Source organism: Meriones unguiculatus, chromosome X (assembly GCF_030254825.1).
Source record: "Meriones unguiculatus strain TT.TT164.6M chromosome X, Bangor_MerUng_6.1, whole genome shotgun sequence".
Taxonomy (NCBI): domain Eukaryota; kingdom Metazoa; phylum Chordata; class Mammalia; order Rodentia; family Muridae; genus Meriones; species Meriones unguiculatus.
In genome coordinates this window covers 21,446,073-21,462,587 of record NC_083369.1, presented here as the reverse complement: position 1 = coordinate 21,462,587, position 16,515 = coordinate 21,446,073, and the positions used below count along the sequence as shown (strand labels likewise).

Sequence of the window (16,515 nt, the reverse complement as noted above, 5' to 3'; positions counted from 1 at the left end):
CCTGTCTCCCACTAACGCTTTCTCCTACCTGGTGTGAGAGTGTGATAAGGGATTGGGGTGGGGTGGGGAGAAAGATATAAGAAATGTAAATAAAAGTTTTTTTTTTAAAGTATGCCAACAGGCATGGCTTCACAATGCTCAACAAAAGATCATTGGCATGTTAAACATTCAAAGCTCAGGGAACACTGAAGCTTGAGGATATAGATCCAGTGTTGAAGTATAGCCATATCCTTTCAGACAAAATGTGATGCTATCTTAGATTAGACAATATCTTGTCCAGGTATCCATGGCAAACAATTGAGCAGTACAATAGAGATAGCTGGGTTTATGGTCACAGTAGTGGAATTATTGACACTCTTTTAAAAAAATTTTAGTTATTAACTTTATATCTCAATCATAGCCACTTCCATTTTGTCCTCCCAGTCTATCCCTGCCTCTCTCTTCCCCATATTGCCCCTCCTCTACTCTCAGAAAAGGGGAGTCCTCATACTAACCCACCCCAGCACATAGAGTTGAATCAGAACTAAACACTTTCTCTTTCACAGTGGCCTAGCAAGGCAGCCCCGCCAGGGGGAAGTGATCAAAAAGCATGCAACAGAGTCCCTGTCAGAGACATCCTGCTCCCTTTTCTAGGAGAACCACATGAAAACCGATCTGCCTATTCGGTATGTATGTGTAGGGGGCTTAGGTTCAGTCCATGCATGGTCGTTGGTTGGTATCGCAATCTTTGCAAGCCCTCCTGGGCACTGTTGGTCTTCTTATGGAGATCCTGCTCCCTCCAGATCTTTCTATCCTTACCCCCACTCTTCCACAAGACTGCGCTCTGCCCAACGTTTCTCTGTGGGCCTCAGTTTCTGTTTTGATGGGTGGAGCCTCTCAGAGGACAACCATTCTAGATTCCCATCTGCAAGCATAGCAGATACTCAATTTTTTTTAAATTTTACATTAATATAATTGATTCACTTTATATCCCAGTTGTAGCTGTCTTCCTTGTCTCCTCTCAGTCCCACCCCCTCCCTCTTTTCCTCTATCTCCCTTTCCTAGACCACAGAAATAGGGAGTCCTCCTCACCTACCCTCAGACCCTAGCCTTCAAGTTTCATCAGGACTGCCTGGATTCCTCTGTGTCCTGTCAAGGCTGCCCTCCCAGGGAGAAGTGTCCAAAGAGCAGGTAACAAAGTCCATGTCAGAGATAACACCTGCTTCCCCTTACTAGAGAATCTATTTGAAGATAAAGCTGCCTATTGGCTACATTTGAGCAGGGGGCCTACGTCCTCTCCACACATGGCCCTTGGTTGGTGCATCAGTCTCTGCAGGTCCCCCTTGGCCCAGATTTGTGGGCTTTGATGGTCTTCTCATGGAGTTTCTGTCTTCTCTGGATTCTGCTATCCCTCTACTCTTCCATAAAACTGCTTGTTCTGTGCCCAAAGTTTGGCTCTGAGTCTCAGCATCTGCTTTAATCCCCTGCTGGGTGGAGACTTTCAGAGAATATCTATGGCAGGCTCCTGTCCTAGCAAACACTCTAGAATAGATGAAAAGAGGGTGTAGGATCCTCCTCATGGGGGGTGTCCATTTTATACTTCTGCCAGCACTCCCTTAGCTACTAGTAATTTTAGGAGACATTAAGGTATATAGAAAATGGAAAATAATAACTATAAGAAGGACTTCATGATTCAGCTTCTTAAAAATTGTCATCAGTGATGGCCTGGGACTTTGTAATGATGCAGCTGCTTGGGGTCATATAAACTCAAGTAAGTATTGCCTGTGTTCTCTAAACCCAATCAGCTCATTGATTTGACAGACTAGAGTTTTATGGAATCATTACTTTTGTATCACATTGGTGTCCTGCCCACATGTTACATTGTTAAATTTGCCTGATTGCAAAGGTCAGGTATACCCTTCATGTTTGCTTCCAGCAGACATATTACCCTTTCCCCCCAGGCTCTTTCACTGGCAGGAACAATACTGATCAGTAGGGTAGCTGCAGTGCTGGTATCTGGGACAGTGGAAGTATAGACAGTAGTGGTCACAAGGTTTCTATTCATGGGAGAAAGTAAAACTGGAAGTGCCTGGCCTGTGGGCAGTTCACCGGCCTAAGTAGTTAGTGGCTCTGGGTAATACAGCAACAGCAGCTGCAGCACAGCTGCAGTGGGTACCCAGTCCTGCTTGTGAAGTTCACTCTTGTGCAGAGCAAATCATGGTCAGCCCCAGTCCTCCTTTCCTTAACTATATTGCATCACTCAGACACAGCTTCGAACCTGCCAATTTACCAGGACTTCTATTATCCCACCTGACTCTATCCTAGTGGCCAATCAATTTCCCTCACATTTCCTTTCCATTGTGGTCACTTCTCAGCAAGGATTAACAGTGTTATTTTTAGAAAAGTACATAAGTATACTCATTATCTGTAACTGCTGTGTCACTTGCCCCTGACCACTTCCTTTATGATATTCTTTATTCTCTTCCCCCTCTTTTTGTGAACTTACCCTTTACTGAGTCTGATACTTAGAGAAACCACAACCCCTGGAGCATTTTTAATTCCACACATTTGTTTCTGCAGCAACGATCTGGCCATGCCAGGAAGAGGTTCTGTTTAATCAAGTTTAATTCACAGGCTGTTGCTTCTAAAGTCAATATGTCCTTTTTATGATACTGGTTGCTCAATTGCTTTTTGAGAGCTTAAGATAATACAGGGGGTCTGAATTAATGAAAGAAATAGCTTTCATTTACTTTAGCTTTATTAATTTTTAATTGAGCACATACATAGTCACAAAGGATTCACAAAGGATTCACAAAGGATTCACAAAGGTGTGTAGTTTCAAACACTTGAAAAATTATTCCAGTCAAAATATACTTAAGTACAAAACCCATCTGACACAAAATAATCACAGACCCAGCCAACATTACACCCTCACTTTGACTCTTCCCTGATTTTGAACATATTCTCTGAGTAGAGCTTCAGTGTAGAACTTAGAGCTACAGAGTATAATTCACCTTAGCTGGTTGTCAAACAGAACAGTTCCAGAAGCAGTTGCTGTGTCTAGGTGGTTTTCCCACAACCATAACCCATACCAAAGTCCAACATCAATATTAATTCTTTTGGGAGTTTCAGTGTTCCATATAAACAAACACACATAAATAAAACAGGATATTTGTTTGTGAACTATTTTGGCAGAGAAATGGTTAAATACAACACCATAAAACACTTTAAGCACACTTTAGAAGAGCACCGTAAATGAGTACTATCACAATCTATTACTATGATTTCTAAAACATTAACAAAAATAAATATGTAATACAATTATTGAGAATTACATTGAATCATAAATAAAGGGTTCTTAGAAAAGAGATGACAATTCAGAGTAGAAACCCTGTGTCATTTCTATACTTTGTAAACACTTCACATCTTTCAAGTTTTCTCCTTTGATTTCTTTTCTGCCACCTTTCTCAGAGCAGAAATGCTAAAATACTAAAACCCCTACTTGAGGGACTGACTCGAAAATATCATTTGTCTATTACTTGGCTTGTGCTTCAGTTGTCCAGAATTCAGCTAGTGTCTCTGTTTCTGCTCTGGAAATTTCTTTCCTCTCAGCTGTTCTGTACAACCTAGTTTCAAGTAATCTAAACAGGCAGTAGAAGCTTCTCTGTTTCCCCAGTGAGATAGAACAGTGGTCTTTTCTTAAATATCTTCATAGCCTTCTTAGTTTTGTACTGGTCAGCACTTCAAGGGGAGCACAGTAACATCAATTTAACAATATTTAACAACAATAGTATTATCATTTACAATTAGAATATTAACAGCAATAATCACAAGGTGGGTAACAAGAAACGAACCTATTAACAATAATAATATCTGTTAGCACAGATAACTCTTGCAATAGCCCTATCAGGTAGTACATATTATTATCCACCTTGTATAGATAAGGAAACTGGGGCACACTAAGGCCACATGACTTTCTTAAGGTCACACAAATAGTTGACTCAAAAACAAAACAAAGCCTTGGTCCATTATTCTGAGTCCTAAACTTGTTTCCATTATAGAGACTTCTTGCCTTACATGAAAATCAAAGCACAAAGTACTTTTAAGTGTACAAATGCTGTTTTCATCACACAAATTGAATATATGCTAGATTTCTCTTAGTAACAGGTTTCTTAGAGCCATCCACTCTCTGCTAAAGTAAATCAATTAGATCCAAAGGTCCCATACCTAAAGTAGAGTTTGTGGCCATGAATAAATTTGTATTCTACATGAAGTTAGTTGAAATCGTTTCACAATGATATTTTTAAATTTATAAGCAGATACTAACACTTTCATTTATAATTAGATATTAAATTATAACTATTCACAAAAATGTAAGCAAACTATATAGCTAGCAAGAACAACCTCATTAAAGAATGCAAGGAAACTGTTTGTTAGACTCTTCGCAATATCCTTGCACATGGTGCCCTCTGATGGATTTTCTAAGCCAACATAACACATGAACTACTAGACTGTTCACTCTTCTCCTGGGTAGGAAGGAAATCTTGTGAAAAAATGTGTATGAAACTGAAATAGGTGGATATGTGTATAGGGAAAACCAGAAAAGCCATAATGAATTAATTTATACTTTAGCTCCACACCAAGGAGAGGAGGGGGAGAAGAAAGGAAGGAGAGAACAAGGAAAAAAGAGAGAAAGAAGGAGAGAAGGGGAGGGAGAGGGAAGGAAGGAAATGGAGAGAAAGAGGAAGAGAGAGAGAGAGAGAGAGAGAGAGAGAGAGAGAGAGAGAGAGAGAGAAAGTAAAGCAGGGGAAGCAAACTGAGAAAGAGTCTCCTGTGGAACAAAGCACCGGAAATGAGGAGGCTTCAATTACTGAAGAGATGATGAGCCTCAGCATAGAAGTTGTGAACCTCTGGTTAAGGCAGCAACCAAAATCCAAGTTTGAATAGCCCAGAACAAATAAATATGGAAAAGTGAGCACCAGGGTGAAATGTTGAAAGTAAAAAGGACCAGTGTTGTACTCTACGAGGGTATGTTTAAATGAGAATGCATAATATACCCAGCGTGTAAAAACTGATATACTTTAAAAAGAACATATAGAATGTTAATTAAAGTAAATTGAGTTGAAATGGGTATATGAGAAAGGGAAATAAAACTAAAGCCATTAATGATAATGTGATAGAGTTAGGAAAAAGCATAGAAAACCGCAAAGGAATGGAATTAGCACAGAGGAGCACAGCTTATATTATGAATCTGTACAAATGTCACAGGGAGATAGACAACATCAAAAAATAAAATAAAATCAAAGAAAAAAATGAAGCACCAACTAAAGAAATGCTGATTCCAGAGGCAAAAATTTGCCACAACCTCAGAACCTCCAAGACTTCACTTTAAGGCATGAAATCTTGTCTAGGCTCAGTTAGCATGGAAATTACAGGTAGAAATAAGTGAGAGCACCAGGCGGGTGGGTAGCATGAGAGGTAACGATATGTATACATGCTTATACCTGTGTCAACATAAATCTGTATGCATGTATGTACATGTAAGCACTTGATTATGTCATGTTCCAATTTAGGATGCCAAAAAGAAGAAGAAGAAGAAGAAGAAGAAGAAGAAGAAGAAGAAGAAGAAGAAGAAGAAGAAGAAGAAGAAGAAGAAGAGGAAGAAGAAGAAGAAGAAGAAGAAGAAGTTGGTAGGGAGAAGATTGGGGTTTTGGAAATGCTAATCTAGTTGTCATGAAAGTATTAGGAGAAAGGTATGACCTCAAGTCAGTAGTCAACTCAGATGGACAATTCTAATAGAAAGGTCAATAAATTCATCAGAGTCCACATATGCCAGTGTACACTAGTTAAATTAGCTAGCACAAATTAGTACAAATTAGCTAGTAGTTCATCCAGATAAAGTCTATAGTTATACACAAGATGAAAAGTCTGAAGCTGGGAAATCAGTCTATAATCAAAGATCTGTAGACTGAGTTTACGGAGTCACATTTACAAAGATGGGGTGATAGAAGTCCAGAGTCATTCACCAGTGATTCTTGTTCCTTAACATGAATATTTGCCTCAGACTAAATTGATGGAGAAAGTACTTATAGGAAGCACCAAGTCAGTGCACAAGGGCAGAGAAGAAAAAGGTGTTCCTATTGACAGAGGTGGCTTACCAAGTACTCTTCCCAGTAATTCTTTACACTGACCTCTATCAATAACTGTTTCTCTGTCTTATAATCACTACTAGTGATAATCACAGGCCACAATTGGAGGCAAAAAAGGATCTTACTCAGGAAATCTAGTTCACATAAATTCATCTGCAATGTAAGGTAGGTAAGTCCACAAATCTGTCAGGGTCTGGCACAGTTTTCCACAGTATTGTACAGAGGACTCATTAAGTAGAGTTGTGATGCCAGAACTACAAACTAAAACCATAAAACAATCCGGGATTGTGAGGATGCACATGATAGTAAAACACTGTTCTTAGCATCTAAGTTAGAGGTTATCCCATCTTTAACTGAATTGTCTGTGACAAGGTACTCATTAAATGAGATTCCAGTGGATCAGGTGGGCACCCATCTTAGTGAATGCTAGTCTGCATGTGGATGCAAAAGTAAGCATCCTGGGTTGAGGGCCCTGCTTCCTCATCTAGGGTGGGGTCTGGATCTTCCCATTCCCCTTGGACAGAGACATGGGAATTATCCCCTATAGCCAAACTAGGATCCTCAAAAGCCTGGGGCTCTGGAACAGCCAGGGGGACTCGTAGCAGTGAAGATGTGTGGAGTTTCCGAAGCTCATGACTCTCCTGTGCTTTTATCTGCTGAACCTGGGAGCCCCTACACAGAAACAGTGATTGAACCTTGAAAGATGATATAGATCTTAGTTTGGCACGGAAGCTCCTGTTGAGCCAGCAGTAGATGAAAGGATTGTAGCAGGTGCTGCTCATTGCAAACCAGTGAAAGGCATAGAAAAGCACACTATCATTTTCTACACCTGCGCTGGAAAGAAGAACCACATAGAAATTAAGTGGAAACCAGCAAACTGCAAAGACCGTTACAATAAGGATCAGCATCCGGATCGTCTTCTTGCGCTTCTGGTAGTGTGCCACAAGCTGACGAGCAGAAGCGTCACCGATGGCGTTCTGTACCCACAGCCTTTTTCCTAAGTGAGAATACGTTACAACAATCACCGCGAGCGGCAAGATATACAGCAAGAGAAATGTCCCAAGGTCCACATACTTCGAAACCAGCTTGCTGGGCCCGGGAAAAGCAGGGAGGCAGTAGCTCCGGGCAGCGCCATCCCTGAAGAAAAGCACAGTAGACGTTACAAGAACAAGACGGAACACATGAACCCCACAAAGCTTCTGTGTACGAATGTCCATACAAAATGCCAGCCTCTTGAAACATTGGGTCTTAATTGCTTCAATTTTAAAATTAGGGGATGAACTACAATGCTATCTCTTAAGGCCTAGCCTAGGTATAGATAAAACTGAAGACAAGATTCTTTGTTGCCAGTGACCTTAACTTGGTGGCCCATCCCCTTGGTTTTACTAACAAATTGGAATTAGAAAATGGCATCATATCTTCTAATCAAGAAAATGGAGAAGGGATGAAAATGAAGTTACAAACATTATAAATGTCAACTTCCTGGGAGTCTCTAGAAACAAAAAGATTAATTTATGCATTATGTATTACTTACGGGTTGACAAAAGTGAACAGATTTTGATAAATTGCATGTGGCAGAGCAAGGAACACTGCAATACTCCAGATCACGGCAACAACCAGTAAACTTTGGGAGTGTGTTAGCCTTGGCTTCATTGGGTGCAGAATTACCTACAAAAGAGAAGCAATATCCTTCCTCAATCAGCCCAAGGTCTCTGTGGTTTGTATAATCAGACACATGTTTATGAATTTCTTCATGGATTCCAGAATTTATTTGGTCTATTAATTTATCTTTTCCAATATAATCACAGATGGGTTGAAGGTAGTTTAGGGAAAAAGATAATGCATCAAACACACACATATAATGATAAAACTCTGAAAATCTAAATAGTATCTAGATGTAAAAGTATTATGACAGTAGGGAGAAGTATCTGAGCCAGTCTACAAACATATTCTATTCTCAAAGATTCTTCCACCCTGTAGAATACTGTAAGATGTCTGATCTTTCTGGCTATGTCTCACTCCCAGCTCTTTTATTCAGAAGTGTACTCAAGTGGTCTTACCCGATGCCGGTCCATGGCAACTGCCATCAATGTAAGCGTCGAAACATGGAGGGAGCAGTACTGAGCAAAACGACTGACATGACACATGATCCTACCAAAAACCCACTGTCCACTCAGGAAACGAGCCTAGGGTAGAAAATCAAGAAAAAGGATAGGTTAATTATTAAAATATTGCCTTCAAGCATTGCAGAGAAGCTAGAGTCTAGAATGGAGGCCCCAGGCATGTATATCTCTTTTGTTTTTTAAGTGCCATCACCCACCCTAAAATGGAGCAGCTTCGTTCTTATGTGCTGAAACCAACTTTATATAAATCACTCACCAGTGCAAATGGACTGTTGAGCAGGATTATCAAAATATCAGAGATTGCCAGATTGAAGATGAGAAGGCCTGTTGATTTCTTGATTTCCTTGTGCTTGACAAAAACTTGGCATACCAGGGAGTTGCCAAAGAGAGATATCACTGTGATGACAGCATAAGCTAGTGACAGCACAATCTTTGCCATAATGTGGGGATTGCCCCCTAACCATTTGCTGACTGATCCTGCTGGCCCTCCCCATTCTGTACTGGAGACATTGGTTCCATTCAGGTTTGTGTAATTGCAGCTTTGATCCTCGATTGATGGGACCCAACTGACATTTTCTCCGAGCCAATCAACGGTACTTTCCATTTCTAACAGGAAAGGAGACACTCCCTGGAAGGAAGTGTTCATTCTGTTTGGGGAGAAGAATTAAGCAGCAACCAAGAGACCATAAAGGATATAGATGCTGAAGTACTTTTCCAAATCCTTGCAAACAGAAACTTCTGGTTCCACCTAAAATGAGAAGGGGCAAACATTTTAGCATTGTGGGTCCAAAGAATACAGGGGCCAGGTCTTCATCTTTTTAGGAGAGCAGCCAGCAGGCTTGCTAGTCAGCCCACTTTCACTAAGATGATGGAATCCTGTGAAGCCAATTAGATCAGCCATATAGAATGATATATGAACCAGCCTGTATTCTTACAGTGATATTGTATAAAACTTGCATAAAACAGTCACTGTCTTCTAACACACATTCCACTAATTAATTGCATAGTAATTAATGCCTAATCAGAGTTGTATAATTGAGGTTTAGCAGTATAGGTAAATCTGGATTATTGCCACAGAGTTGTAGGATTATGGGATTCTGACCTTTCTACCTTGCCTTGTAATAACAAAGATAGGTCTTTGATTGCTCTGACATGTACTGAAAATTTTACATAAATATAAAGATCATGCCAGAAAAAATGGTCTTCTAAATAGGTGACTAGTCTCTAAACACCTATTTAATAAAGGATTAGGGAAGTAATGTGTACTTTTGCCTACATTTAAAAGGGTAAGACATCAGAGACTAAGTTTAAAAGCAAGGCTTTTGTTTTCATTTCCATACTACCCATCCACTCCTGTCACTAACTTGCAGTATGACTGTGCAAATAAGCATGATTGACAAAAATTAGTTGCATATTTCTAAATTTTAAAAAGGCCCTCAAATGTTTTAAACATAAAGACATGCTAAATTTGTGAAATGAAATTTATGCCAATTACCACAGTCCAATAATTTTGTATCATGTACACTGTCAAAATATAACAATATATCCAACAAATATGCATAATCATTGTGTCAAAAAAATAAAACTACATATCTAAACACATTTCTGCCTTGGTTTCTCCACCTATCTAACAAAGATGATATATACTTCATAAGCTGGCACAAAAGACTGAATTAGCAAGCATGAAAAAAAAAACAGCTTCTTATGATGGAAAATTCTCTGGGTTTCCTTCTATTGGAAACCTACTTTTCATTGTTGTTTATAGGCAAATAAATTCTAGTTAAAAAGGATGAAATGGTAGTGTGTGTGTGTGTGTGTGTGTGTGTGTGTGTGTGAAGTGTGCTTTGTTATTAGTTTAAGTCGATGGGGGTTGTGCATGGATATTTGTGTAATTTGTGCATATGTGTTTTGTGTGATTTGAGAAAGTTTTGTTCTTCTGCTTATGTGAACTCATATGCAGCATGATGATATTTCCATAATGCAGACTTCTATAGTGTGCGTTTTCTAAACAACATCTGTGTGTGTGTTGTGTGTGGTGTTTGCATGCTGTGTATTTATGTGGTAAGTTTCTGTGATGTACATGCACTTGTATGGTATGTTTTGTTCAATGTGTCTGCTATATGTTTGTGATATTGGTTATATTGGGGAGGAGTTACAGATTTTCCTTATTATTTCTTCTTCCCACCTCTTTCTGCCTCCTTCTCCACCCCACAAAATCGACTATGGAAAATTTCAGATATAGCTGAGTGACAGCATGCCTGAAAAACTAGGTTCCATACTCAACACCCCACAATTAAATCACAATTAAATTAATATTTTAACTAGACAGAATGCCCCAACATGTTCCTCCAGTACTGGTGATGACAAGGCAGAAGCACCACAAGTCTGAGGACAACCTGCATGGAAATAACCAGATTTAGGTGGATATGCATAGTGGAAGCCTGTCTCAAAAAAAAAAATGTGATATGGGGCCAACAAGGAGAATCCTTATGCTAAGGGTTGGAATCTCTTTCGACCACATATGTTTTCTAAATTTCCCTTCTGAATGGGGTCACTCATGCTATGGTGGGTGGCTTCTCTGCAAAAAGGGGTACCTCAACATAGCAACTAAATGAAATAGCTTTTGAGCCTTAAGGTTTGATCCTTGGCCCCTCCCTTTTTTGGAGGGGAATATGAGGGTGGAGGAGGGAGCTCCAAGCAGTTCTGGCATTTTCTAGACCATCAAGTGGGGAAGAGATTAAAAAATATTTAATTATCTATTTTCTGAAGAACTACTCTCTATCAAGTCTTCTCCTTAACCAAATAGTCAGAAGGGGGCAGTGGAGAGAAATAAAAATTTCCATTCATAGCCCCTTCCCCAAATTTCAGGAAGGTGGGGCTTTTAAAAACTGCGTCATCAGTCATCATGAGACTTCAGCTGGGTGGTTGCTATTGGTGACCACCCTTCAACCTCCAGCAACACTCTAGAGAATGAGATGCTAGAGTTCTAATTACATATATTTGGTCTTTACTGTCTTGCAGGTACAAAGGATGGCGAACACTGTTTCCTCTCTACCCTAAGATGGGGCCCCTCCCCAGTTATGAAACAAATGATTCCATAAGGGAAAGGTTACTGACGTCAGTCATTTCCAGCCCACCTTCTCACTGGAGAGGGAGGTGAGGAGGAGGGTAAGGGGTCTGGAAAGGGAATGTGGACCCTTCATCTCTGATACTGGCACCTGGCTTTCCAAATCCTGAGGTCAAGCTTACAGTTTGTGTGTACTTTGATGCACACCACCACCACCACCACTACCACCATCACCACAACCACCACTACCACAATAAAAAACAACGTTTTTTCTAGTTGTGGAAGCATGACAGTTTGGGGGCTGAACCACTTAGAAGACAGAGAATGGGATGCGCTGTACTAAATAAGAAGGAGCGCTTTGACCCGGGTTTAGAGCAAATACCCTCACTTTTCCGGAGTGCCAGCATCCCTGCTGATAGAAACAAACAAAACATTAAGGGCTTTCTAAAGACTTACTCAGAGCTCTTGAGAATTCAGTATTTTGCAGTCACAGGTAACCTGTGGAAGAAATGCACCCTGAAAACAAACAAACAAACAAACAAACAAATAAAAAACCAAAACAGGGTAAGTACTCAGAGTGTGGGCGCCCGGTAGACTTGGGGCTGCCTTATCCCCAAACCCATATATTACATGGACAGTCTGACTTGAGTCACTTATTTCCCTGTTTACCTGTTGTCAGTCGCAGCGACAGCAGCTCACCCCCAGATATCTCCAGCCTTTCCTGTGAATGTTGAGACTTACCTTAGAATGCTCTATCCGGAGACAGACTGGAAAGCAAGGAGCCTGGCCAGGCAGAGAGAAGCGGACGGACTAGCGGACTAGCGGACTAGCCGCCTATCCATCCAAGTCCCAGCCCACTTCAGAGCCCGAGGTGTCTCTGGCTCTGCGCACCACAGCCAACTGCTGCAGGCACAGAGAAGTGCGCACTCCTCCGCGTCAGAGGGACTGGGTAGTGACCCTCAGCAATAGGGGGCGGGGCCCCGCGAGGGCTGGCAGAGCTTTGCGCGAGACTTTGCCTGTACCACGAGATGCTGTCTTGGTCTGCAACACACAGGGAGGGGGGTAAGGGAGGGGGACAGGTAGCCTCCACAGCTAAATTCAGAGCTAGTTATTTTTTTTTCCCCACTCTCCCACTGTGTAACTGAAGCTCTAGTCTTCCCCATCAAGACAGGGGCACTTTGAGGCTAGGTCAGATGGAGCATCTGACTTGGGGGGGGGGTGCTGCCAATGGGGTAAATTCCTCTCTCTTTTATTTTTAAACCTTACTCAACCAAATACACCCATATCAGTTAATCAACCAGAATGTAATTAGCAGACACCTCTCTGCTCAAGTTTTTTTCATAGCTATTCTCCTGCTCTCCACCTTCCCAAGATAACCTATTCTTCAGATTTTTTTTTTTTTTTAATCTGCATGGAGCCATAACACTATGGCAAGCCTTCAGAACCACGGAGGATTGGAATCTGGAAACTGAAGGTGGCAGGTGAAAGAGAAAAATAGGGAAAGGGCATCTTTAGAAAGCTGCCTTACACTTGCAGTGGTGCTAAACAACATATATGATACAAGAACTATGCATGTGATTTTGCAAAACCAGTGTGGTGAATATTTTCCACGGTTCGGTTTTTTTTTTTTTTTTTTTTTTTTTTTTTTTTTTTTTTTTTTTCCCTTAGAAAAAGGAAAGCAGAGGGAAGTACACAAGGAAGATGAGAAGACAGAAACAGGAGGTTCCTGACATACAATTTCTAGAGTCACTTAAAAAGAAAACATTTGAATCACTTGGGGTTCACCTATTTTATTTCTAGAAAATTCTTTTCTGCGCTCATTTTGGGAGTTTTTGTGAATGTTCAAATAGAGAAAACAGCTTCAGACTAGACTGGATTCTTCATTTCCTCCATGATCTCTCTTCTGAATTTTTTTAAAGGAATATGTAAACAATAAGGGAGCTCTTCTGTGCAATGACTCACTGAGTCTCCCAAGGTAGAACAGAGGTGTCATTAGTCTTCGCACATCTGATTTTCGCTTGATAATATGAAAGCTCTTCAGATTTCTATAAAGCTCAGTCTTTCTTCCAGGTAGTGCAAAAATTCTATTTTGTTTTTCTTTTACAACATATTTCCCACCAAAGAGTTCAGGAGTAACTCCATCTGTCAAAATCACTAAATATCTCCCCCAACACAAAGACAAAGATTTACTTAAATCTTACCCACATACCCTGGATTTCCTTTAAAGACTGTAAGCGGTTCCCACCCCCGATCTTTTTATGAGTTTGTATGATAGACCTCTGGATTTTAATAAAATGAAAAATTTCAAAATGGGAACGCCTCATCATTTCCCCCCACCTTAACTTCTACCGGGATATATTTTAAAAAATCTCCATTGATTATGGATATTTACAGAAATGTTGTGTTTTCCCAAAAGCAGGGTAGAAGCAGGCTCATCTTTACAGCATCCAGGGTTTCCTTTTGTGATCAGCCCAACAACACAGTGCTGTCTTTTATACAGGATCAATTGACTACACACAGGGGTAAGAGACATTCTGTCTTTTTTGTGCACCAGATTTATCTAAGTAGACAAAGAGTATCTTCTTGTATCTCCCCTACAGCTAAAATTTACTCTGATACTGAAAGATCCCTTATTTTCCCACATCTTTATGAAAGTTCCCTTAACCATAAAGCAACCAGCATCTTTGCCTGACTTAGCATTTCCTCTTTAAAGGGGCCTATACAATCTACCACACTGGAAAAGAGGCCAAGTACTTTAGAGACATTACCAACTTTTCCTTTATTTTGCTAAAAATTCAATATTACATCCTTAGTCTACCGCTGACAACAATGGACTCAAACCCCTACAGGCCCACAGTGCTTTCAGACTCCAAAACCCACTCGACCAACTATGTGATATCCACAGAAGAGTGCAACTGAAATTATCACTTTGTAGTGTCTGAGGGCAAACAGTGAATTATAGACATAGAAGACAGCCCTTTGGATAAGAAAATCTAACCTTTTTTTACCCTACAAAGTCCTCGAAGTCATTATTTTCATTCATTCCCCTGCTGTCTGAAGACCACACAACTCTATCTAGCCTTGTCCCTTCCTTTCCTGATCGTTGTTCCTCTCCTTAAATAAGGCAACACCATCACCCACCTTGCAGAAATCTTCTTCCTTACCCTGCCAGGCTTTGGTACAGTAAAGACAACAACTCTCCCTCCCATTAAGCGTCCAGGATTTGAGTTGGAACTTCAGATTGCTTCTAAAGCTGGGTTTTCTGCACTTCTTTGTATTCTTCCGAAATCTTCCATCTAAGAAATGCAGTAACTGCACGTGTGGCTCACGGAGAGTTAGCAAAAGCCAGCCAATCAAGGGCGGAAGCAAGAGAGCTCTAGCTGTGGAGCTGTCAGGCTCTTCCCACAGATCAAAGCCCTCCTGGTAACAGATTTATAGAATTTCACAGGAAAGGACGCAGTGGGCGGCGCTCCTGACTATTGGTTCAGATAAAGGGTGCACAGGGAAGAGGATAAAGAGGCTGAGGACTTTGTGGCTTCCTTTGCTGCCCACGGAGTATCTGTTTTGCATAATCTATCAAGGCATGCATTTTTCCAAGATACTCTTTTCCAGAATTGAGGTTCAAACACAGGCGAAATTTCTGTGTTTATCTTCCACTCCACCACAACCTGAACATCTCTCTAAGGTAGAGCACTAGCGCAACAAAAAAAGAAAGAGATAAAAAGGTTTTCTTTGCTGAACACAGGGGCACACCTGGTACCTAATCTTATACAGTAGTTTTAATTTTAAAAGCTTTAACGTCAAAACTAGTGTGGAATTTTGTTTTCATGTGAGCAAATATTTTTTTAGAAGAAACACACACACACACACACACACACACAAAGGCAAATAATGTGTTTCAGGTGGAAATATTAGTGAGAAAGCCAAGTTGACCCTACATCTTATGATTCCTGACTTTGCCGTGGTGGCTCAAGATTAATTCTTTGAAGTGAAAATGTAATGTTAAGTATGTCTGTTTCTCTTTTATGGATTTGTTTTAATCACACATTGTGCATGTAGGGGTTATGACATATTGGGTTTATCAGAAACAGTTTTGTAATTTCGTGATTTTTTTTTTTTTTTTGGTCAGTAACTAAATGTAGATTGCTGCAGAGATAAAAGGCAAGACAACATCTTCTGTTTCTTTTAGTTTCTCATTGACTTGGGAATGTTTGCATCACATTAAATTACCTGACTTTGTTGATGCTTGCTGCCACAAAACTAACTTTCTCTATATTTATCCTAACACATTATCAAATTATTCAGACTGTTTTTAAGAGGCTACTAACTGATTCTTCTGACTTCCTTCCTCTCTGCATCACTGAATAGCAATAGTTCTGGAACAACCAATTCACATTAATCTAAATACTGCTTTCATTATGTCGTGCTCACTTCATATGAAGCCTAAATGGCTATCTTGTTCCTAAAGTTTCAATAGAGGCTGTTTTAAAATTTGCATTTACACCATCCAAACCTGTTCCCCAGGCGCTAGCCATGACATATCTAGTTTTTCAGTTTCTGCCTTCAATTCTAGTTCTCAGTAAAGAGTCCCTTAGCGTTTTTCTAATGGTGTCTTCAAATATAGTTCACATAATATACAGTTTACCTATATAATTTTCATAATCAAGTGATTGTGTAATATTCACAAAATTGCACACCTATCACTGCAATACATCCTAGAACTTTTCCATGACCACTAAAAGGAAATGTGGTACCCATTTCTTCCTATTCAACCTACGCATTCTTCCTCAACCTTGAAAAATAACTAATGTACTTTGTGCATATATGAGTTTTATATAGTAGTTGTTGCATATAATAGAATTACAGAATGATCTTTTGTGATCTGGATTGTTTTATACAGCATAGTGGTTTCCTTTGTAAAAAGATTACGATTTTATATGTATATGTGTTGTGCCTGCATACATGTATGTGCACCATATGCACACATGGTGCCATTGGAGGCCCAAAGACAACAATGGATTCCCTGGATCTGAAGATACAGATGGTAAGCCACCACATGTGGTCTGGGAGCCAAACCCAGGTCTTCTGGAAAAGCGGTAAGAGCTCTTCATCAGTTGCCTATCTCCTCCAGCCACTTAACGTTTTTCCTTTTAGTTAGAATATGCCAATGTAACAAGTGAATAGGTTACATTGTGAT

General features: G+C 40.2%; 1 protein-coding gene across 2 annotated transcripts; it reads right to left on the bottom strand.

Annotated features, from left to right (window-relative positions):
- Positions 1 to 2,737: 2,737 nt before the first annotated feature.
- Positions 2,738 to 12,261, bottom strand: LOC110541522 (G-protein coupled receptor 83-like). Of its 2 annotated transcripts, XM_060374802.1 has the most exons (6): positions 12,060 to 12,261; positions 11,775 to 11,834; positions 8,508 to 8,999; positions 8,189 to 8,314; positions 7,663 to 7,796; positions 2,738 to 7,265 (listed from the first exon to the last, which is right to left on the bottom strand). In XM_060374802.1, the coding sequence occupies exons 3-6, from the start codon at positions 8,895 to 8,897 to the stop codon at positions 6,545 to 6,547; spliced, it is 1,371 nt and encodes a 456-aa protein (XP_060230785.1). In that variant the 5' UTR covers positions 8,898 to 8,999; positions 11,775 to 11,834; positions 12,060 to 12,261; the 3' UTR covers positions 2,738 to 6,544. The 2 variants fall into 2 exon arrangements, with proteins under 2 accessions (XP_060230785.1, XP_021483931.2); XM_021628256.2 differs by lacking the exon at positions 11,775 to 11,834.
- Positions 12,262 to 16,515: the final 4,254 nt, after the last annotated feature.

Excerpts from the sequence above, each read along its gene's own strand:
- LOC110541522 (XM_060374802.1), bottom strand. The coding sequence starts at position 8,897 with ATGAACACTTCCTTCCAGGGAGTGTCTCCTTTCCTGTTAGAAATGGAA. Across the intron at positions 8,315-8,507 it reads TCAACAGTCCATTTGCACTG|GCTCGTTTCCTGAGTGGACA; the intron begins GTGAGTGATTTA and ends TTTCTACCCTAG. Across the intron at positions 7,797-8,188 it reads TTGCCATGGACCGGCATCGG|GTAATTCTGCACCCAATGAA; the intron begins GTAAGACCACTT and ends TCTCTTTTGTAG.